Source organism: Penicillium taxi, assembly GCF_028828555.1.
Source record: "Penicillium taxi strain IBT 34144 chromosome Unknown utg000005l_segment0_segment0, whole genome shotgun sequence".
In the NCBI taxonomy this organism is placed as follows: Eukaryota; Fungi; Ascomycota; class Eurotiomycetes; order Eurotiales; family Aspergillaceae; genus Penicillium; species Penicillium taxi.
In genome coordinates, this window is record NW_026643207.1 from 4,709,609 (window position 1) to 4,732,677 (window position 23,069).

The 23,069-nt window shown below is 46.2% G+C and overlaps 9 protein-coding genes across 9 annotated transcripts; 3 read left to right on the plus strand and 6 right to left on the minus strand.

Moving 5' to 3' along the window:
- Window positions 1–989: 989 nt before the first annotated feature.
- N7495_009035 (EXPERA domain-containing protein) lies at window positions 990–1,595 on the plus strand (the record flags this gene model as incomplete). The annotated part of the gene is made up of 3 exons (XM_057211686.1): window positions 990–1,260; window positions 1,319–1,471; window positions 1,525–1,595. The coding sequence occupies 3 exons, from the start codon at window positions 990–992 to the stop codon at window positions 1,593–1,595; spliced, it is 495 nt and encodes a 164-aa protein (XP_057061229.1).
- A 137-nt stretch (window positions 1,596–1,732) lies between these two features.
- ddiA (putative DNA damage-inducible v-SNARE binding protein Ddi1) lies at window positions 1,733–3,344 on the minus strand (the record flags this gene model as incomplete). Its single annotated transcript, XM_057211687.1, has 2 exons — window positions 1,733–3,138; window positions 3,299–3,344. 2 exons carry the CDS (start codon window positions 3,342–3,344, stop codon window positions 1,733–1,735), a joined length of 1,452 nt encoding a protein of 483 aa, XP_057061230.1.
- A 2,724-nt stretch (window positions 3,345–6,068) lies between these two features.
- On the minus strand, window positions 6,069–6,275 carry N7495_009037 (uncharacterized protein; the record flags this gene model as incomplete). The annotated part of the gene is made up of 1 exon (XM_057211688.1): window positions 6,069–6,275. One exon carries the CDS (start codon window positions 6,273–6,275, stop codon window positions 6,069–6,071), a length of 207 nt encoding a protein of 68 aa, XP_057061231.1.
- Window positions 6,276–7,051: 776 nt separating this feature from the next.
- N7495_009038 (MDR family MFS transporter) lies at window positions 7,052–8,847 on the minus strand (the record flags this gene model as incomplete). The annotated part of the gene is made up of 4 exons (XM_057211689.1): window positions 7,052–7,687; window positions 7,738–8,173; window positions 8,232–8,611; window positions 8,665–8,847. 4 exons carry the CDS (start codon window positions 8,845–8,847, stop codon window positions 7,052–7,054), a joined length of 1,635 nt encoding a protein of 544 aa, XP_057061232.1.
- A 3,189-nt stretch (window positions 8,848–12,036) lies between these two features.
- N7495_009039 (uncharacterized protein) lies at window positions 12,037–13,777 on the plus strand (the record flags this gene model as incomplete). Its single annotated transcript, XM_057211690.1, has 3 exons — window positions 12,037–12,578; window positions 12,629–13,453; window positions 13,513–13,777. 3 exons carry the CDS (start codon window positions 12,037–12,039, stop codon window positions 13,775–13,777), a joined length of 1,632 nt encoding a protein of 543 aa, XP_057061233.1.
- A 437-nt stretch (window positions 13,778–14,214) lies between these two features.
- On the minus strand, window positions 14,215–15,588 carry N7495_009040 (uncharacterized protein; the record flags this gene model as incomplete). The annotated part of the gene is made up of 4 exons (XM_057211691.1): window positions 14,215–14,365; window positions 14,449–14,606; window positions 14,664–14,725; window positions 14,862–15,588. The coding sequence occupies 4 exons, from the start codon at window positions 15,586–15,588 to the stop codon at window positions 14,215–14,217; spliced, it is 1,098 nt and encodes a 365-aa protein (XP_057061234.1).
- Window positions 15,589–16,025: 437 nt separating this feature from the next.
- On the minus strand, window positions 16,026–16,272 carry N7495_009041 (uncharacterized protein; the record flags this gene model as incomplete). Its single annotated transcript, XM_057211692.1, has 2 exons — window positions 16,026–16,201; window positions 16,260–16,272. 2 exons carry the CDS (start codon window positions 16,270–16,272, stop codon window positions 16,026–16,028), a joined length of 189 nt encoding a protein of 62 aa, XP_057061235.1.
- Window positions 16,273–16,871: 599 nt separating this feature from the next.
- Window positions 16,872–19,113, plus strand: N7495_009042 (DUF4246 domain-containing protein; the record flags this gene model as incomplete). The annotated part of the gene is made up of 5 exons (XM_057211693.1): window positions 16,872–17,249; window positions 17,302–17,948; window positions 17,997–18,312; window positions 18,365–18,624; window positions 18,696–19,113. 5 exons carry the CDS (start codon window positions 16,872–16,874, stop codon window positions 19,111–19,113), a joined length of 2,019 nt encoding a protein of 672 aa, XP_057061236.1.
- Window positions 19,114–19,888: 775 nt separating this feature from the next.
- On the minus strand, window positions 19,889–21,817 carry N7495_009043 (sugar porter family MFS transporter; the record flags this gene model as incomplete). Its single annotated transcript, XM_057211694.1, has 8 exons — window positions 19,889–20,044; window positions 20,110–20,328; window positions 20,379–20,669; window positions 20,725–20,761; window positions 20,822–21,498; window positions 21,560–21,635; window positions 21,690–21,741; window positions 21,793–21,817. The coding sequence occupies 8 exons, from the start codon at window positions 21,815–21,817 to the stop codon at window positions 19,889–19,891; spliced, it is 1,533 nt and encodes a 510-aa protein (XP_057061237.1).
- Window positions 21,818–23,069: the final 1,252 nt, after the last annotated feature.

The following is a 23,069-nucleotide window of genomic DNA, read 5'->3' on the forward strand; positions in this document are numbered from 1 at the left end:
ATAGAGATAGAGGATTGAAGATTTTCACCGCTCCGTTCGGTAAACAGAGTAGCCCTAGGCACAGCTGGGATGAAACCTCAGGCTGTTACCTGTTGCTATTAAAAGAACCAAGACTTCTGGTTCTAAAATCTCATTGTATTAATTCCTTTCCACTTTCCATTCTCTTTGTCGTCCCACTTCGATAATGTAGTCTGGATTGGAACGCATGATCTATGGTTATGATCAGATGTAGTAGAGACTCAATTGGGTATGTAGAGGGTAAATCAGGGCACGGAAAGAACAGAACCAGGGGAAGGATAAGGTATGTGAGAGGTAATTGGGTGTTTTTCAAAATGCGGTCTGGTCAGATTTGATCTATCGGACACGTATGGATTCTGGAATCGGGGAAGAGAAGGAATCCTAGCGGAGATATTTCGTACGCCATGGAAACTGCAGGGAATCTAGCAAATAGTCCACCTGGGCACAGCACTAGTAGGGAGCTAGCAGGGGGTGATGTAATTGTTTAAACGCCATCGGAGCTCAATCGGAGGTGCTGCATCTCTATGACTCAGTTTATCCCTCTACATTAACCTAACAGGGATTCTGGCTATATATTCTGTATATCCGAGTGGATCTGGGAACGCCATCAGTGATTCCGGTAGAAATGGGCCCGGCCCGTGGCTGATCCAGAATCCAGAGTCGAGGGTCCAGGCTGATGCACGGGGAGGAGAATGTATCTGGTACTATGTAACAGGTAGAAGTACCAAACCAAGTGCTCGGAATATGGAGTAATAGTGGACCAAGATCCACTAGCCTCAGCCTTAAGTTCAAGCAAAAAAAAGCAACGAATATAAGATTGTGCGTGATTACGTGATCATCACCTGACCGCTCTATATCTCGGAATACAAAGGACAACGACAAGATCTATACATCGAACATCTCCGACGATACATCATAACTCCTAATTAAATAAGGTTCGTTATCGGGTCATCATCTCGGTGTTGAACGTAATGGCCCCTCTGTTGTCTCGAAAAAGAGACTGTGCCTATCTCCTTTTCTTCGCCTCCCATATCCCTATCATCTTCCTGATCGATACCGTCCCCCTGCAGCCCCAATGGATGGTCTCAGACCTTTCTAGGGGCCTGCGTGATTTCTACATATCCACATACAGGGACAAGTTTTTCGAGGTTCCAGCCCCGACCTGGTTCACGGCGTTTATATGGATGGAGTTGTTGTATCATGTACCCCTTAGTTTATGGGCGGTATGGGCTTTGCTGCGTGGTGGGTACCTAGATGACGCGAATTGGATATGGTAATAGGTAATTAATATCATGCATAGATCACCCCATGCTCCCTGTTCATCTCCTCATCTTTGCTGTTCAAGCTTTCGTTACCTCCTGGACTTGCTTATGGGATGTATGGACTTGGGAGGATAGAAGTAGAGAGGAGAAGCTCAATATTACCTCACTCTACGGTCCATATGTCGCCCTAGGTACGCTCTACTCTTCCCCCCTAATTATCTACAGCTCGATCTAATCCCCGTAGGCGCGCTAATGGCGTTGGATATGGTCATTCGACTACGTGGCCGACTCACTACAAAGCCGAAACGCGAATGAGTCCTGGTCACTTAATCGTACATAGTCATGAAATTAAAGACAAAGATACATCATCAGAAAATCCCGCTAAATCCAGATCCCAAATGAGAAAGAACCCCCCTTGAATATTCCATTAAAAATTAACGCCGGTGAGTTGCTTAGATGAGGAATCCAATGGCCTCGTCTAGGTCTCCATTGGCCGCGTCAAGAGCCTGCTCTGCCTGCCTGCGGGTGAATCCCAGTTCTGTGATCTTACCAATAGAATCCTGAGGCCAGCGCGACGGAGGCTGGGCAGGGCGGAGGTTGATCTTAGGAGCCGAAGCGCTGGAACTAGACCCGCCGGTAGCGCTAGTCTCAACTGCATTTCCAGTTGCAGCGCCAGTTGCAGCTCCAGTTCCGGCTTCGTGGGTGACAGCACCAGTACGGGCGCCGATCTCGGCGCCGTCTTCGCCCTTGACAGTGGGCTCATTCACAAAGTCCTTGGGGATGTCTCCCTCGCCGAGGAATGGCACAGCCTGATTCTGGATCACCAGCACGCCATGCTGCAGATCAATGCAGGCTTGGTGACGGCGTAGCATGTCCAGTCCCAGGAGCAGATCGGGACCCTTGCCCTCCATGACGGTGAAGGAGCAAGGCAGAAACATGGCGCCAATCTTGATCTGAGCGGAGTGGACCCGTCCCATAATTGGGGCGGTGCCCACTCCCTGCGCGATGCCGCCATACCGGCGGTCGACCAGTCGCATAATGTTACACGAGGTCGCACACTTGGGCGACATGATAGTGACCTGGGCACCGGAGTCGACAAAAGCCTTGACCTTGTGACCGTTTACTTCGACGGGGATGTAGAGCATAGTGACGCGACCGAAGGCTAATTCCGTAAAGCATTTGATTAGTTCAGTAATTAGAAAATGCAGGGGATCGGTGTAAATTTCACATTCAGGGTGATGCTCCATAGCATTGTGGAGGTTCTCAGTAACAGCATTCTGGCGTATAATTTCTTCAATTTCACGCTGGTTGTCTGGGTTGAACGGGTCAGCGTTGAGCATGGCAATTCGCGCCTCCTTCTCACGTTCCGACTGGAACTCCTGCTGTTGCTGCGCGGTCAAAACCTGGCGAAATTGATCCGCGTTATCGGCGGCATCTGCCAGGTCGGGGTTCTGGCGACGCACTGCCTCGCGGACACGAGGGTCTCCTAGGATGTGAAGACGAAGAGTTTCAGGATCGGGCATTCCCGGGCGCGGGGGACGGGCCTGGCGAGCAACTGTGCTGGGACCAGCTTGGGGGGCAGATTGTTGCGTTCCGCGGACGGTGACGTGGACACCGAGCATATCGCCTTCTTGGATGCCCACTTCATCTAGGGTCTGCGCCGGGTTATTTAGCAGTTGATTATTGAAAACGAGCTGTTGGGCACCGGCGGGGATGGAGGATTCGGATTCAACAATCGCCTTGAGAAGCTCCACGGACATGTCGCCGCCGACTTCAAGATTGATAATCTCGGAGTCGGCCTGATCCGAGCGGATGACGCTCACGGTGATACGCCTAGAGAATTTAGCAAATATTGACACTGGGAAATAAAAATAAACCTTACATGGTATGGTAGAACAAAAAAAAAAATGGAGGAACAAAAAACAATGGAGAAGCTAAGAGGGAAGAAGGTGGGAAAAGTGGGCTTAAGGCGGAGGAGGTACGGGAGCTGACTAGGCAGCTATTCTTCCATATCTAACTACACAGCTTCTGTTCTAGACCTGATGCAGGTCCACTCATTGTCATTTTCTTAAAGTGGACTCAATTCTTTCATTTTCTGTGGATCCAATCCCCGCGTTGATTTCTGCGGAATACTCCTTATATGACTAGATGGTGAACTCTTTGCTGGTACTGCTTGTTTTGGGGATTATCCCGAACCTTGGAACTATCCTCACCAGTTCCAAGTCTCTAGCCGGGTCTATCCGCACCATCAAGGGCTCAGCTTATCACTAGGACATCGCTGTCGTCCTTTGTGTAGCGGGGCCCGTGGCACCGGGACACCTTACGGTCTCTACCCCTCCTGGAATATAAGAAAAGTACCAAACTGGACAAAGCTTCTGTTGTCATCTTTTCCTGACCATCATGACTCAGTGAGCCGCTCGATCAGCTAGCGACAGTTACGGGATCGCCCACGCCGGTCACTTCGGTCGACTCGGTCGAGTGGAGATGAGCTAGTACTGAGCTAGTACTGAGCTACTTAAGCTGCAGCTAGCCAATTGAGGAATCGGTACTTGACTGCCTAGTCGAACTAGGTTCTAGGACCCCGCAGCTAGCGCAAAGAATAAGCCCTCATTACACTGGTATATTAACGGAGTGGTCTAGGACTCCGCACTGGATCTGCGGGCATTGCCGTAATCGACAGATGCATTGACAGATGCATTGTCAGCATGGACGAGGAGAGATGAGAGGTTGCCGAAGTTTTCAATACCTCCGCAGTGCAGAGTATGGCAGTCTTCGTTGGCGTTGTCAGATAATTCTCATTGGAAGATTAAGACTCAATACCTAAGTGCTACCGAGTCAGCCTTGAGGAAGTCATCCCCGAATGGATGATCTGGTGGTCTGATTACACAGTATTCAGACTAGATATTTATCACTGCAGCCAGGTTAAACACGTGGACTGAATCTACTAAACCCTTTTAGGCACAGCCATTAATGACCTCGTCAGAATCACTCATCAAGCTATTTCATATCTTAGAACTTTTGTAGGATCACTCAGGAAGTTATGAGTTCATATTATTTGAAGAATTCAAATAAAAATAAATACTGATTCGCTATTTAAATTGGATAGGCCAGGAACTTTCAAGTATACAAGCACCTACTATAGGCCCAATTCCTAAATCTAGTAAGAAGCTACGCATACCTTATGTGATAAATAAGTCAATTATGTCTGTGCAGACAGAGAGTACGAGGGCACAAGCACTCAACTGAAGGAATAAAAAAAAGAACTTTTGATATCCAAATTTGTCCGTAAGTCAAGCATCATTTAAGTAACGTATAAATATCTAATCCTGAGGTTTTCAATCTAAAAGGGCTAAGAAAAGATACATACGCCGTAAACTCCATGCCCCCAAAATGGTGAATATCAAATTGCGATTGATATGAGATACAACTATTCTCCGTTCAGGTTTTAGCAAAAGCAGATTTATATTAACCCATCCCCTCAAGATGAGGTGCAAATTGATTTGTTTGATAAACATAAGATCTTGAGATTGGTCAGGCATGGGACTTGTAGACTGATCAGATCATCTGAGATCTGAAATGAATTATTGTATTAGTTCTTTCTCACAATAGAATAGAAATGAACGCCACTTACTGTTCAAGTTCGATTGCATTGGCTGTTTTCATGACTGTTGGCGACGGATACTTCAGGAGGCCAGCGAGGTTCCTTTGCAAGGCATTCGCAATTGCAGCCGATTTTGTTCACTACCAAGGAATGTGTCGACCCAATCTTCGGGATCGTAGTCTCTTCCACATGGCTCTGGTAAGCAGCGAGTCTCTTTGCATTTGCATTCATTCCAAGCCACGTGACGGGTAGCAAGTTGGCACATTATTTGGCAGTAAATCACTGGACAGGCAAGTGTTAGGCGTTGGAAGAAGAACCATGTTGGCTATCAGTGTGAGCGTTACTTAATGCGGTACTAGTGACCCAAGTTAATGTGGTAGGTAGAAAATAAGTTCTATTTGGACTGGTTCCAATGTGGAAGCGAAAGAACGTTCTCAAATTTGAGGACAGAAAGAGATAAAGAGAAGAAAAGTTTGTGAGCGTGATGCTTAAATGCTTGCGGTTGAGATAGGTGAACCTCTACTCCAGACATTCATCTTTTATCTAAAACCTAAACCTCTGCGTACGCTCAAATATCTTTCTGAGATAATATAGTGATGTGAAATGGTGTATTCCACCGGTATGTTCACCGCTGAAATATCTGGATAACTAGTTTTGAGGCAAAGATTGATCAGTCTAACTCATACGATTTTCTATTTCAATCAGACCCATCATCACCTCAACAGCTACGTTATAGCCTATGCGACGAATGAACAAAGCAGGTCTGCGAGATAGAGAGTACGAATAAAACATCCGGCTGGAAGTTTACAAAAGAAGCCAAATGAACAAAGAAAAACAGGACAAGCTTGATGAAAGTAACATACAAGAATCAGCCCGAACTGAGTATCTCACCGTGTAAACTAATTTTACTTCCTCAACAATTAGTATCGTGTTATTTCGAGCCCTTTGATGTGAATCACACGAGTATTGGCGAGCATTTAGGGTTCAATCTTGAAAAAAATAGACAAGATCCAATGGAGTGAGTGCATATCGGTAATAGTCTAGCAGACATAAGGTGGTATCAAGCATTGGCAATTGAAAGATGAGTAGGGTCATCTAGTCTGAATGGCATAATCACATTAGCTACTTCTGATAATGGACATGGAATAAAAGCAACTTACAGGTCAGACTTGATTGCCTTGTCCGCCCTAAACTTGCACCTTCCAAGACAAACGAGGCTCCTGAGCTAGGCATTTGTCACACTTTCGTCCAATGAAGTGAAGTTTCCATTCCGGATACTCAATTTCGGCCCAAAACTCGGGATCACAGTTCTTGCCGCACGGCTCAGGAACACAGCGTGACTCGGTGCATGCGCACTCCGTCCACGCCACCTGTCTGGTAGCAAACTGGCACATTGGATCGCTGCATGGTCCAGTTTGTATTAGAAGTAAATCATTATCAGCTCTGGAGTGTGGACTTACTTTTGTTTTGTAGTAAAGGCAAAAAAATTGGTGAAATGATAGAATCTTCGTTGAAAGCGAAAATAATTTCGAGATGAGAAAAGTGAAGGAGAGAAAAAATAGCGATATGTGTGGTTTGTAAAGATTGCAGGATCTCTGGCGTAGAAAAAGCTCCATAGGTGGTATTGATATTGACCAATATTACGGTCTAAGGTTCTGCTAAATGGGTATCATCGTTGTGAAAGACAGTGTATACAACCTCTTTACTGTAAGAGATATGTAGAATCATTAAAAATCTGGCAAAGATTGATCAAGATAACTCAATTTGTTTCCCTGTTCCAATCGGACCGAGTAGCTTGAGTGATGAGTCGAATCAAGCATGTCTACAAAAAAGAGAGTACGACGAGTAATGGCTTTACCTAGGAGCAAGAATGAGGGAATTAGAACGCACTTTTAGCACTTTAAACTTGTCGATATTGTAAAAGGTTCGAGTTTCATAACGTATTGTACAAACTGATGTTCGATCAACATAAGGAAAATGGGCATCATTTGAATCAAATCACCGGGAGTTGACCAAGAGCGCGTCACCAGCTGGGCTTCCTGGGAAGAGAACCGAGGATATTTGAGAGGTCTTTAACCTAAAGGTACATACACGTATGGTATCTTTGTAAAGTCATTTCAAATGTTTCTCGAGCTGATTGCTAGATAGATTTGAATTTGAAGTGAATTTCTCAATTCTTCTGTGTATCTTTCATCGACTTCCACTGAACAAGTCCCGCTCCCATGAACGAGCATGCCGCCGCAGCTGCTGATACATAGAAGGTCTGAGTAACAGCAAGATTGTATACATGAAGCACAGAAGGAAGTAAATCTTCAGAGAATCTCCCAGATAAATTCGCTGCACCGGCTTCAATCAGAGCTTTGGTGTTGACAGTTGGAGCATATCTGGCAACATTCACCACCAACCTGTTCTGGAAGACATTTTGCGCTATGGAAATAAAGACTGCGCCGCTCAGGCTTTGCGCAAACGTTATTATAGCCATGCCTATGGGTATATCGTGCAGCGGTAGAACGGTTTGAAGGGCGTTGACACATTGTTGGAATCCGACTCCGGCTCCTAGGCCGATAATGACCTGGTAGCTTATCCATTTGCTGCTCTGTGTATCAACTTGGAATGTTGTGCATAGTCCAAAGCCGACTGCTAGAAGTGTGCTGCCGAGGAACATGAGTGGTGTGTAATATCCCACGAAGTTGACGAGGAGTCCTCCCAATGCAGAAGATATGATCATAGAGACAACCATTGGCAGTGTGCTGATTCCAGACTCTGATGCTGACACCTCCTCAATAGCTTGGAACCAGATTGGAAGCTTTCGTATTGTTAGAAGGTAGATACTCAGAATGGATATCTATCACTCACATAGTATCCGAACACGAAGAAAGAGCCTCCTAGGAAGATAGCGTGGAGGACAGCTCCAAGTACATTTCGGTTTCTAAGTAGTCGGGGTGGCACTGTAGCTTCTTCTTGTCTCAATACCTGGATATAACACCACGCGGAAGCAAATATTCCAAATATAACCAAAAGCACGATGATGCGTACATTTGACCACTCATATGTGGTGCCTCCCCATTGTAGAAACAGCAATATTGAGATTATGGCGGGAATAAAACACAGGATTCCGAGTGGATCCATTCGCTTGAGCTTAGTGATTTTTCCAGATTCAAAATCCAAGTCTTTTGGTCGTATTGAATCCTTGAAAAAGAGAGCGATGAAAATTGCAGTTATCACACCAAGTGGGATGTTGATATAGAAACAACATCTCCAGCTGACTCTGTCTGTTAGTAAACCTCCTATCCTATCATGATGTCAGTCATTAAATACTGTAAACAAGTTGTTGTATTATCAACTCCTACATCGGTCCGGTAATTGTCGCAATACCACTGGTACTGCCGATTATTCCAAAGTATAAAGCCCGACGATGGAGTGGTACACTATTCACAAGTACAAGAAGAGCCCCAGGTGATAGTCCACCAGAACCTATGCCGGCTATGGCTCTTCCAAATATCAGCCCGTTTGAACTTGGTGTCATGGCGCAGATCAATGATCCGGCTTCGAATAGAGCGAGTGCGATCAGATAAGTCCATTTTGTGGAGTAGTGTGTGTATGTTTTGCCGAATGGGAGTGTGAAAATACACGCTGTGAGGAGATACGCGCTCGCATACCATGATATGTCCTGAAGAGAGTTGAATTGCTCTGTGATTCTTGGAATGGCTGTTGAAAGGATAGTGTTATCCTAGACCTTGTCAGCGACAGTGTGCATATCAACGACTCTATGGTAAAGCTCACCAAAGCTGTACAGAATGATTGGAGGCATAGTCCAATAAACACCGGCATGAACTTGAGCAGTGACGGATATTGTGGTGTTTTATTTGTACCATATTCTTCATTTCCGAAATTTGTCAGGGGGATGTCGTCGAGGCTTCCAATGAAGTGATCATGGCCATCTCGACTCTTTGGGCTGTTGGCCATCAAATATCGGAATTCTCAATCAAATTAGAGCACCACCAACCTAATGCCCGTCAGGTTTTGAACATTTGGGGTGCCGTGGAAAGAAATTTAAGAAATCTGTACTCCGATTGAAGGTTTTTAATCAATCGCTGCTAGCTTTGTAATTGTAACATCAAGCCGGCCTGCTACCTCAATCCTCCAGCAAGGGGGAACAAGCTCTGCTCTATTCTCCTATCAATCTCACATTCCGTTCCTTGCTGGTATGATATACCCATCATCTCGGATCAAGAAACTCGTGCTCTTTGAAAGGCCTCAGCTGTTTACTGGGCGATCATGGATGATAAGATCCAGCCTGGAACAATTATCGCACAGGTGTAAAATTGAACTTTTCATCCGTGTATTTGCCATTTCGGCCGGATATCTTCCGGATCATCATGTTCCTGCATTCCAGGATTCCGTAGTTCCCGAGGTACGACAGAACCTTGAAACCCTGTAATGCCTTATTTTAACGAACTTCGTCATTGTCACAGCATAATTACAATTTGCACTTCAATATATTTCATGTTGTGGTAAATTCGTCGCTGACAAAACTTATGACATTCAAGCCTTGAGCGCATGAAAAGTTTGTCAATGAACCCGCCATTGAATATCATGTCTTCCAGGGTATGTACGGAGTAGATACTCAATTGAGCTCGGGATTAAACTTCAATGTTAAGTTCACGGATCAATTAATACATACCGATGTAGATAATTTGATCACCCTAGCCATGATGTAAACCTTCGTTCCCGACCTCGAGAGATACCAGACGACAAATTGTGGTAGATAAGCTTTCAAGATAGGGGTACTTAGGTATGGATAGTCTCAATAGACGTTGTTCCGTGCATACATGAGCACTAATTAACTTTCAAGCTCTGGCTATTTGCATTGAGAAGCCTCTTATATCGGCAACTTGTGTGATGGCTAAGCAAGTGTCAAGTAGGACGAATATTTGATACAACCTCCCAATGTCGTGATCATCTGAACACCTATGGAGAACCAAGTACTTAGATTCCTAAAGGTCAAGATATAACCGTAATTTCCATTAATATTAATAGGTTTCCATGTGTAGATACTGGTATAAAAAGGATAAGGCATAGTTATCTACACATGCCCTAAAACCTTAAACTTCGGGATGAGACCTCCAGCCTGGTTCCATTCTTGATGGCATCAGATATTCACCCGACTAGCGTTGAGATCCGAAGAAGATCCAGCTAGCCTCGTGACTTCCAAGCAAGTACTAAAATTGGTAAGTATTTCCTGGTTTCCTCAAGGCTTACTTTCTCCTTAGCAACCACCTTCAGGGCAGGAGACATTTATGTACAAATTCTCAAGAATATTCAAATATCATGTCAGGTGAGGCCTATGGGTACATGTACATAGTCTGCAGCTGAAAAGTTCCATCTTTATCCAACTTGGAAGTCAACCTTGGAACCTTGGAACTAGGGTTGGAACCGGTCCACTGGTGACTGGTCAGAAGTATACTGAGGCCCACATGTATGTGGGTCTAGACACCGGTTCTCACTTGGAACTTTGAAATCTTGTCAACGACCTCGGTACATATGTAAGAGCAATCGGTCAGACTTTTGAAGCCTCGGTCAAGATAGAGCGATATCCCTTGCATAGTTGCCTTCTGGAAAACGGCTCTGAGGGTAGTGCAGCGAGTCATGTGAGATGACTTCAGTGGCTGACGGAAGCGGCTCGTGGGGGGCCTAGGATACTGACCATGGCACAGCACAGGGCATCTGCAAACTTAGGCCATAATTCATGCAGCCTACTAAGATCAAGATAGCCTTGCCAATACTCACTGCACTGCAAATCAAGCCATGCAAGTTGGAGCAGGGATATTGAGACGGCTTGTAAGTTATCACATCAACGGAACTGCCTAATACGGTAAGCTGCACTGCAAATCCCCCGGATTCGATCGTACGTAACATTAAACTGCGGGGAGACGAAACCAAGGAATGACACTAAAGGATAAAATGACATCAGTTTTTTCCTTTCAATTTTGAGGAACGCTAGCCAGACACTATGCCTCTTTTGCACTTATGGTATCACGATGGATATGACGTTGTTTCAACTAAACAAGGCGACCTAACTAGGAAAATAGTCTTCTGTCTTTCTAGGTAGTTTTGTTCTTTGTAACTAGTTCAGCCCAAACTCTGGTTATTTGTCGATCACCGAGAAAAGCCGAGATAAGCTGGCCGAAGATTGTTGAAGCCGTCAGTTCAGATCAATATCTCGATGTCGTATTCGGCGAATGTTCCCCGGTTGATTCCGATTGACTCCGGGAAAGTACTCCGTAGACATGTCGACATGAATGGTGCGACTTGTGTTCCGAAAACGGCTCTTGGCTGGGTTCTTATAGGCTGCTCAATATCTGAGCACCAAATAGCCCCATTTCCACGCATGCTAGGATCTTGTTGTTTGAGACTTGGATCCTGTACATAGATAGCGATGGCGATAAAAAGACAAAGAGTCATGAATTCCCAACCAAATGAGTTTCCTTAATCAAAGTGGGTTTCTGAATCATGGGGTAGTATGGGGAAACGAGAAACTGTGGGGTCAACACGCCACAACCTTGGAACTTGGCCCTTTCTTGACTTCCTAAAAGCGCCACTCTTCCTTCAAAATCTGACATGAGATAGGCGGGGTTGAGTCCTGAATCTGGGGGTGGCCGGGGTAACTAGACAGACTATTGCGGGGAGTAAAACCGAACTAAGCCGAAGATGGAGAAGCCGATAACTAATATTTACCCGGTTTGCTTCGTTATTGGTCTTCGTCTCCGGCTTCTCGCGTGGCCCGATTCACCACCAGGCCAGGTTCTGGGGCCGACATTCCATCAATTTGAGACTTTTCACTAGTGAATGTATGGGCTGTAGCCAATCATGTTATCGCCTCACGTCCTGCAATTAGTGAGGGCATAGAGATGTGGAGCCGTTTTTGATATTTGTTCGAATCATGACATGACAAAATGGGAAGGACGTCCTATGGGGGCTCTTATCCTAGTCTCAAAGATTACATGGGTTTAAGGCCCCCATACGCGATGAAAGAAACTCTCTCCAAGGTTTAAAATACACCCGGTTCCCCAGGAACCAACCGTTGGATCAACTTGTCATTTTTTTCTTCTCGACTATACTTCCGGCTGTGCAAAACCTGCCGTACCCTTCGACATGCCTACTAAGCGATTCTTGGGCCTCAATGGCACCAAGCTTCAGATTGCTATCGGTATCATTGCCGGCATGGACTTCTTGCTATTCGGTTACGACCAAGGTGTGACCGGCGGTCTACTTACATTGGAATCCTTCACCAAGTACTTTCCAAGTATCGACACGACTAACACCGCTGGCTGGACCGCGGCGGAGAAAAGTGCACAATCTACCCGTCAGGGTATCACTGTCGCTGCGTACAACTTGGGATGTTTCGCTGGCTCTATTCCCACTATCTGGATCGGCAACATACTAGGTCGCCGAAAGGCCATCTTCATCGGTTCACTCATTATGGTCATCGGTGCCATTCTGCAATGTACTTCGTATGGCCTGGCCCAACTGGTCGTTGGCCGTTTGATCACTGGATTCGGGAACGGTATCAATACTTCCACTGTGCCTACCTGGCAGTCTGAGTGCTGTAAATCTCACCGTAGAGGACAAATGGTGATGATTGAGGGCGCGATGATTACTTGTGGTATCACCATCAGTTACTGGATTGATTTTGGGTAAGTCAACACGGCCTGAGAATTTATCAACTAGATTCTAACTTTTGCAGTTTGATGTTCGCTGATCCATCCGAGGTGGCTTGGCGTTTCCCTCTGGCCTTCCAGATCTTCTTTGCCCTTATAATCCTCGGTTTTGTCATGTTTTTGCCCGAGTCTCCTCGTTGGCTCATTCTGAAGGGTCGTGAAGAGGAAGCCCGTGAAGTTCTAGCATGTCTCATGGGTGATGAGACAGATGAACACTATATCGATACTGAATTCGTCGCTATCAAGGCTACGGTCCTCGAAATGGCAAAGGGCTCATTCCGTGACATGTTCACAATGGGCCCAGATCGCCACTTCCACCGAACCTGCCTGGCGTATATAAATCAGATGTTCCAGCAGATCTCAGGTATTAATTTGATTACTTATTACATACCTACACTGCTTCAGAATCAGATTGGTTTATCTGCAACGATGTCCCGGCTCATCTCCGCTTGCAACGGCACGGAGTACTTCCTCGCTTCTTGGGTCGCCGTATTCACTGTTGAGAGGTTCGGCCGTCGCTCCCTTATGATTTTCGGCGCTGTGGGAATGAGTTTGTCGATGGTCATTCTTGCCATCACTGATAAAATCTCGTCCAGCAATGATGGCCCCGTGGGAACCCAAGCCGGAATTGCCCAAACGGTTTTCCTCTTTGTTTTCAACACGTTCTTTGCTGTTGGATGGCTTGGTATGACCTGGCTTTATCCAGCAGAGATTGTTCCTCTGAAGATTCGCGCTCCTGCAAACGCATTGGCAACGTCTTCCAACTGGATTTGGAACTTCATGGTGGTCATGATTACTCCCGTCGCCTTCAACAACATTGGATACCAAACTTATATTATATTCGCCGTGATGTAAGTGACCTCAGGGATATTCACATAAATTGAGGTTCATTTATACTAATTTAATGTAGTAACGCCTTCATCGTGCCTTTTACCTACTTCTTTTTCCCCGAGACGACCTCGCGCTCATTGGAGGAGATGGACCGAATCTTCCAAAAGAGCAACGGCTGGTTCGATGTTGTCAAGATTGCCCGTACAGAGCCACACATGTACGGCCGTAAGGGTGAACTACTTCGCTCGCTGGAGGACGTTGAGGATGAAGCTATTCGCCGCGCCAGTAAGAAGACTGCTCCTGATCATGAGCACAGCGAGCACATTGAGAAAAGCTTTGATTGAAAAACCAGCAGTGAGTAGTCCACCACGTTGGTCGACCTACTTTGTGATCTTTTCTTTCAAATATTTTATCCGGGCAACCGGCATGCTGTGATGATGTTTTTCGTTATGTCCTCGTTTTGTTAAGATACCATACTTTCTACTTCCAAAGTTTGCCTTCGAGAATACCCATACCAATACTACAATGATATTGATCCTTCTTGATATTTGGCTTTCATTACGATCTGAAAACTCTGCAGTATCTCACCTATAAGTCTCACAAGACCCAGAGCTGGCTAATCCATCCTCAATTCTGGGGAAAACGAGCCAAATAGAGAAAAATAATAATAGATAAGCAAAACTCATTTCTGCCAGAACATAGCATTACCGAACCTACGGCTAATAGAGCATCTGAATTTAGAAAGACGACCTTTGACCATATATACCGGACCGGACTTTCTTCACACTCTGTCTTCCCTAGCATGGGAATGCTCCTTGATATTCTCATCCACAACTTCGTCAGCGTCAGCATCATCGCGGGATGCACGGGTGGCCTCCCAATCAACATCGCAGGTAAGGTCCCAGGCATCATCATCGGCTTTATAAAACCCGCTATACGCGTTGACACGAGCGTTTAATTATGCGTCTAGATTAATTAAAATGCGGGCCAGGGCACCAGCAGCTCGAGCTCTAACGTGGGGCTATCGCCAATACGAGCGCTGGCGAGGGAGGCGGCGAGGTGGGCGTTGACTAAGGCGTCTTCGCCAACACTAGCACAGGCTTGGGTTGGCAGAAACCTGAGTAGAGGCCCAGCGGAAAGCCTCTCGATGGATGGCGTCACGATGGGCAATGGCTATTCAAATGTCATATTAGTCTGATGTTAATTTTGAGTTGTTGCAAAAACACATACGTTGTGCAAGGAATTTGTGTGGATTGATACCAAAGGAACAGTGTGGCTCATGAAGCTGGCCACTGTAACCACCACGTGTGACGTCGGAAAAGACGTTAGGGCATGCGGCGGGGGAAAGGAAGCCCATGTGAATAGTCGTTGGGGTAGTTCAATGGTACTGATCTAAGGGCTTCTGAGGCTTTTGACCCTGTCTCTGACTCGGAGCCTTCCATTTCTCGCTGCTAGCCGATCGGCTCTGTGCAGGCGTCGCGTCACCCAGCTGGTTCCTGATGGCCCATATCTCCCTCAGGCTATCCATCATCACTGGCATCGCCTCAGCGACCCGGATCAGCGCCTCCTCGGCAGTGACTAGCTTCTTGGCCTCTGGAGGCCCTGACACGGTGACCTCCTCTCGAGAGTGTAAGTTGAATAGGCGAATCATCTGCGCCGCCTCTTCGAAGGTCTCCTGCCCCCTCACTCCCATGCCGATACCCGCCCACCGTGCCACCTCTGGATCATGCAAGCCTTCTAACAGCCGCATGCCACCGTCTGGTCGCTCCATACCTAAGCCTCGGTGCATCTGATCCGCACGCTTAAGGTAGTCCGACAATGTTTCTTTGGGCTCCTGCTTAAGGCTGCTAAACGCTTGGCTTCGGGCCCAACGTTCCTGTCTCAGAATCTGAGAATTCAGCGACCACCGCTCTTCAAACTGCTTCTTGAAGCTGCCCCAGTCTTGCCGCTCTTTGCGATCTAGTTGCCGGAACCACTCTAGGGCCCGGTCTTGGAGCCCTCTCTTCAGGCAGTAAAACCGATGCACGGTCTGTTTGGCCTCATCGCCAACCGACTGAGGAAATCGCTCCTCTGTTTCACACTCAATTTCTAAAAGGAAATCGGCGGGATCATCATCAAAACTCCGATCACCACGGAAAACCGCGCTCGGAGCCATGTCCGGTCCTTGGAAAGACCTATGGTGACTGTAAGGATAGGGTGAAGGGCGAGGCACGAGCCCTTGTGTCGGAGAGGAAAGGACACCACTCGCTCCACTGATGGTGGAGGCAAGGGTGTCTGATGAGGAACGAGCGGCTACAGGCCTACTCGGAACTAGGTGCACAGGCGGTAGACCCAGAGGGAAGATATAAAGGAACTTCCTGCCGGAAGAGGCAGGCTGCTTAAACAGGGGGGGATCTTAACTAGAACAAATAAATTTTGATGCTGTGAGAAAAACCTTTTCTTAGGCATGGGGATTGAATTTTTCAAGAAGCTGCTATCTAATACTGAAGACCTATCGCCTGACTTCAGGCGGTGGGCGGTTATGCCCTTCCTCGCCAGGAATCCTGAGGCCGGATTGCGGCCTCACAGTACCACCAAATTCAACGCCCTGAGTTAAAGCTCATCACGGAGATCAACACCACTAATTTCAGCAGCATCACGAATAGCACTTACATCAGGAGCGGCACCAGCTTTGCCCTGGTCAGGATTCTTGAGCTCCATCTTCGCATCAGCTTCATCAATACGAGCAAAAAGACGAATTATTCGATCCCTTTCAACAGGATTATGTACTAGCTACTGCATCAATCTTATTCGGACGGGGAGCTAAGTTTGAAGTTAGGGAAACACGGAATATCCACATGGTATACAGTATGGACTCTCTCTGCACTAGCGCCGATCTACTTACGCCGATCTTAAAGGGTCCACAAAACTTATGTAAGCTCTCAACTTTCAAATTTTAAACTACCACCACGTCTGCAATTCAAAGTCAATCTTTCTAAAACTGGAGAAGCTGATAGAAAATAGCTTTATTTAAAACCTGTAATTATTTCAAGTCGACAGGTGGAGTAAGTAAGAAGTTATGAGAGGAAATGTGAGATGAAGCAGTGTAATTTGAAGTTTTGATAAGGATTGGCGAATCTAGCCTAAATAGATATAGCGCTGTACTTGTAGGCTTCCTTCTGCCTGCGCGCTTAACCTGATCAAGTTAGATTGTGTTTTTAAGCCCCTTTTCGACGGCATTATCACACATCAAGTAAGGTAGATCAGGCAACAGCATCTTATTCCCGATAGACGCCTGTGCTAATTTGGAACTGCATCAAGGCTTGTGAACTACTTAAATCGACAACAATCCGCTAATGGCCTCAAATGAAACAGATTGCCTCGATAAGACATCATTTTTGCAAAACTTATCTTAAACCCTTTCAATCAAGCAAATCACCCATCCGTGGCTTATCGACCATGCCAGACTACCCAGGACTTGGTCTCCCATTACGCCATGATACGCACAATAAAGAGGGTCACTATCCCATCGGAGCCCATGGTAGCTGTTGGGGGGCTAAATCCGACTTGATCTCGATCCGAGAGCTCGCTGCGATGAGCATCATGGATCGTCTTACTGACAAGGAAAACTGGCATACTAAAGTCTTTGACGATCTGATTGTTTCTAAATGGCGCGACGAAGCGTTGGCTATTCCCGATGCGTACTTCTGCAATCTAGCGAGGCGCGACAAACGTCAATACTGGGATGAAAACGGCAACCTCCGCGTAGAAGCTGACATCTTTTACGAGGAGGACAGCTATATAGAAGGCATCATTACTACGAAGACATTCGATTGCGTATGTTCTCTTCTTCGTGTTTTGGGTCTTGTACTGACATTCTCTGCAAAAGTGTATCCAGGAACTCCGGAGCAAAGCCAAATACTATGAAATGACTGGTCTCATTCCGACCCTTGATGCTTGCGCATCTGTCGTTAAATCAGACAAGCTCGTTTCGCCTGAACTGCATGAGGCTCTGCGCCAGGCTTTCAGGATGATCAAAGACGATCAGAAATCGGACCCTGATTGGCATCCTACTACCAATGGTATGGTTCAGGATCTGGTGCATCCTTCAATGTACCCATTGGTGTATGGACGCAGTAAAGTCTTCAAAGAAGAAGTTGTTGGAGTCGATGATGCCATCGAAAAATGGGCAGGCAAAGGCGAAGTTATTCCAAAGGACGATTGGAAGTATGATCCCACACGCGATAGATTCAGGTATGGCGTTGGATCCGGAGAGGTACCGCCTGAGTTTTGGTCAGACACATACCAGTGGCTGCCTGCAAACGTTGCTTTCCAAGACGACGGAACAGTGAAGTTTACCAGCTACATAAACAATCTCCACCCACAGAGCTACCCGCAGGTCTACCACGCAATTGAAAACTTGATTAAGACTTCGCTTCCGGCCTGGGACCAATGCCTTGTGTTTGCAGAGAGATGGAGAAGAGGAGTCGGTGCTGGAAGAACTGAGCCCCGAATTCCATATCCTGATAATCCAGAGTAAGTAATTCGAGCCAGCTGACTACGCTATATGCTTACCTGGTTTAGTGACGAGAACAAAGACAATTGGATCCCATCCAATCCCTATGAGTGTGAGGATCAGGTGGTAGATTGGGAGGACGAGAAACTACGAAGACGTGGATATGGATACGACCCTGAGTTTGATGACGAAACCGAGAAGAAATGGGAATATCTTCGTAAACCAGTGATCCCCGAGCTCTCGTTTGATGAGATCAACTATGCACCAGCACCGGAAAATCGCCTCGCGCAGAAGTTTGCACAGTCTGGTCTTCAGGTCATTGTCAAAATGGCATCCATTGAACTTACACCTGAAAAGCCAGATTTTCCAGTCGGTGGTTGGCATGTAGGTTTCTAACACCAACCTGAGAATAAAACTATTCTAACACAAAGTGAAGGTTGAGGGCCAGCTAAATGAACATATTTGCGCCACGGCCCTGTATTATTTGGACAGCGACAACGTTTCAACAAGCAACCTCTCATTCCGTATGCAAACCTCAGCCTATTTGAATGACGATATCGATGTAGGACAAGATTCCTATCACTGGTTAGAACAGATATATGGAACCTATCTGGGTGGACGTAATTCCCCTTGTCTGCAGAACTATGGCGAAGTCGAAACGCACCAAGGGAGATTGCTTGCATTCCCAAATGTCTTGTGAGTAGCAGCTGTCTTTGTCATTGTCTTTCACATATGGTTTTGATTTGTCTCTGACTTTTGGAAATCAGCCAACACCGTGTTTCTCCTTTTCACTTGATAGATCCGACCAAACCAGGTCACCGGCGTTTCATTGCGCTCTGGCTTGTTGACCCTACTAGCCACATCATCTCGACAGCCAACGTTCCTCCCCAGCAAATGAACTGGTGGCTAGACTCTATCCTCGGAAACACGAACCGGGAAGCTGCCTTGTCTAAGCTACCAGCCGAGTTGGTGGCTCTAATTAATGAGAAAAACTTGGAGACAAAAAATTCCGGGGTACTGCCTGTCGAGCTGATGGAAATGGTTCGCGCGCATGATGAAGGCCTGCCTATGGGATTGGAGGAAGCAAAAGAGCACAGAATCCAGCTAATGAAAGCTCGTGGTGCGTTCGTGAAGAAGGCTGAACATGGATGGCAACAGCATGCATACAGCTTCTGTGAGCATTGAGCAGTGGATCTTAATGAAATGAAATCCATACGAATACGATACTAGACGCTGAATCATCTTCTAAGGCATGAGAATAGAAGATATTTTCTTGATATTATGAAGTGAAATGATACATATGGATATAGGCGCACCAAAGGTTCGGATACTGATTGCAATTAAAGTACACTACTAAACTAGGTATTGAGCTACCTACCCCGTAATCAGATGCAAGTACCTAGGTAAAAAGGTACCTCAAATGCCTCCCAATGTCTTGAATAAATTGTTCGAGATTTGATGGGTATCAGGTCATGTGACCATCGATGCGACAGCAAGAAATACATACTCCTTACAACTTCGCATATGCACTACAATTCGACAATAGCCTTGACGTCAGACCCGTCATCTAACAGGTTTATCTAATAAAAATATGATTGCGTGCGATCGCCCGGATGAGCAGGTGGGGTTTCGGCCCACTTTCTATTTTGTCTCCTTTCTCTATTCACTTTGAATACTTCGAATATCAGTGTGATTTTTGCTTAGAATTCATTTTTAGCTCAGTTTTGATGAAATTAACAATATTCAAATCCATAATTCACTTCTTTTCATCTCCACTCTACTGACGATCTCGACATCGGTAGAGTTAAGGGCACCTGCATGCTGCTGACGCACACTATTAACGGGATACATTTTCAATTAATTTAATACTCTATTTACATCTATCACTGAATTCATTTATTTTAACTTGACTTATTAGTCCAAGTGCGATTCATCTATTCGAAGCTTTGGAACCTATTGGCTACACTACCTCCTCATGCGTGGCTTCAGTCACTTTCAGGACTTTCTCATTCTTGTGCTTCTCAACCTCCTCCTCGAAGGTGTCGTTAATCAGATTGGTACGCCATGGTTTGACATTTGAGTCAAAGACGATGTCAATCTCCTCGAGCGTCCGCCCCTATGATGTGCGCATTAGCATATTGAGCCTTGAATCAATAATCTTTTAGGGGTGTAACTGCTTACCGCTGTCTCTGGGTACATGAGGAACACATGGAACGTCATGACAAAGCAGAAGACTGCAAAGATAACGTACGTCTTCCACTGGATATTGTGGAAACTTGGACTCACGAAGAACGCGATGGCAAAATTGAATATCCAGTTACCGGCGGCTGATAGTCCGACTCCCTTGGCTCGGTACTTCAATGGGAATACCTCGGAGGCATAGATCCACCCTATTGGGGCCTATATTGAGTGTTAGCAGCGTTATCATTATTAAGATAGTTTCCACATACCCAGGTGAAACCGTATATACCGGTGAAGATGTAGGAGAACGCAATAACTGCTGTACCGGCGTTGCCGGTGATAATCCAGGTAAGGTTGGAATTTCCATTAACCTCGGCGACAGAGTGGCCTTTAGTTGCCATGACACCAGCGATAATTGCATGGACCACGCAGCAGGATACTGATCCTATAAGTAGCAAGGTTCGTCGACCCACACGGTCAATGAAGGGGAGCATGATACCGGTGGTGATGACGAAGATCACGTATTGAATAGCGGAAGACCACAAGGTTGTGTTTCCAGTCTGAAATGTGTCAGTGGGGATTCCCTATTTGATCAACGGTATCTGGGTGACTTACCATTCCAGCCATTTCAAAGATATACACAACGTAGTACCTAGCAAAAATTATCAGTCAAATCTATAGCAGTGGCTCGATGTTACGGATATTCACTTACATTGCAACGTTACCTCCAAGTAATTGCTGCCAGACCTGTACGCTGACTCCGCAGAGAGTGCGCTTCCATATACGAGGTCCGAACAAAGCAAGGAATGAGACGTCTTTTGACTGATGAGCAATTCGAGCAGCCTCCTGGACTTCCTCAAATTCTGCTTGCACAACGGGATCATTGCGATTGCCATTTGCATGAATCATAGCGAGTGTCTCGACAGTTTCTTCCCAGCGCTCCTTTTGAGCGAGCCAGCGAGGTGACTCGGGGAAGAATAGCAGTGCAATGAAAAGGATCAGACCAGGAACGGCCTGAATACCCCAGCAGATGCGGAATGCAGCGGGTCCAGATACACCTTGTGAGCAGCCATATGCGATGAGATACATAATCAATATACCCCACTCAATGGACCATTGCTGCATGCCAACAATTCGGCCGCGTATGCGACCTGGAGCTAGCTCGGACAAGTAGACACATGTTTGTGATGAGGTCACACCGACAGCGAGACCGCTCACAACACGACCGGCCACGAGATGTGTGACATTTTGTGCACTGCATTGAACCATTGCTCCAACAATCCATACCCATGAGGCAATCATGAGTGCCTTGCGACGGCCGAGTAAATCTGATAACCATCCGGCTGCGAGGGATCCAGCAAAAGAGCCTGCGGACATGGAGGCAGTGATCTGTCTGAACGATTAGTTCTCAATCTCGAAGAGAGTATATGAGAGAGACTTCGCAACTTACACCTCCTTGAAGATTGGAGTCAGGATAGCCAAAGTACGCAGTATAGGTATCGACGCCAATCCAGGCACTCATGGAGCTACGAAGAAGTTAATTTGCATTATATATCAAGCGGACGGAACGACGCTCATACCTCACATCGAAACCGAAGAGACCCCCGCCGATGGTACCAAAGGCGGCGAGAACTAGGTACTATTAGCATTGCATCAAGAGTATTATGTATCAGCTAAACAAACCGTAGATATTTGAGATTTTGTACATGGTTACGAGTGCCAATCGACCAGACTGAGCAGGCTAACTGCAAAACTGGGACTCGCACGCTTTATAACTTCACTCATAACGGTCTCACGGGGGTCAATACACGCTGATTAAAAGCAACCAGTAACGACAAAGACATGGTGCAGGATATGGCACCACTTTGGCCGAGATATCCCCAGAATGGAAGGGATCGACTGCGGGGAATGCGGAGAAAGACTGGAGTGTGAAATCCCGGGGTATCGCCATTGGTGGAAATAGTCGTATCTGGATGTTATTATAGACACCCATCAAGTTAGAAAGCTATTTAACCGAGAATAACCTTTTTGAACCTTACATTTATCCGCGATGATACTTTAAAGGCTTATTATTCTGTATTGAATCGGGAGTCAAACGATCGGCATTCCGACGTCATGTCCTCGGACGTGTTCGAGCGGCATGGCTTCTTGTATTTTTCGATACAAGTAGCTTTGCTTGGCTGGTAAGAGTTGATGGGATCTTAGGAATACCTCTAGAAATAAGGAATCGCGAAATGACACGTCGTAACCGACGGTAGTCCTAGATATTCGGGATAATATATCGTGGCGAATAGTCGTAGGATTTTAAGTGGAAAAAGAGCTCGGCTAGCATCAACCAAGCCTCAAGGTTACATCGAACGGACTTATTACCGGGTTGGATTTGTCGCACTTATCTCTTTTGCTGACGTTACCGGGAAGTACATTATCTGATCAACATGCATCTAGTAAAACAGTCGATCTAGCCTGGAAAAACTATAACGGTCGAGAAATCAAGTTCGCAAATGCTCTCTAGCCTCTGCATGATAAATTTCTCGCGCTCAGAATGACACACTTAATTCTCTAGAATCCGAAGTACGACGGCTTGCTCCAGGTTTTACCCCACGCTTCCCCGCTTCCCCGGCTCGGCAGTGCCATGCCCTAATCCCAAAGTAAATAGTCGCTACATAATGGGGGTCCCTACCCCAGACAGTTGACTGAAGTTATCTGATTTGGTGTTGAAATTACGAACCGATGAAAAATGAAAGAGTTGCCGACCATGCCTTTCGCACTTAGAGGATTGTCCGTGGAATTTCCCATTTAGGCTTATTCCATCGGCATTTCATCGGGTTGTTGAATAACACGCGTATATCGCCGGCATTCACCCGTCTGGGATGAGACGATCTGTCCTTGGCGACTGAAGTATTGCCTGTCATTTCTTGTGACTAGCGTACAGAATCAGGCAGAATTGAGGTGCAATTCGA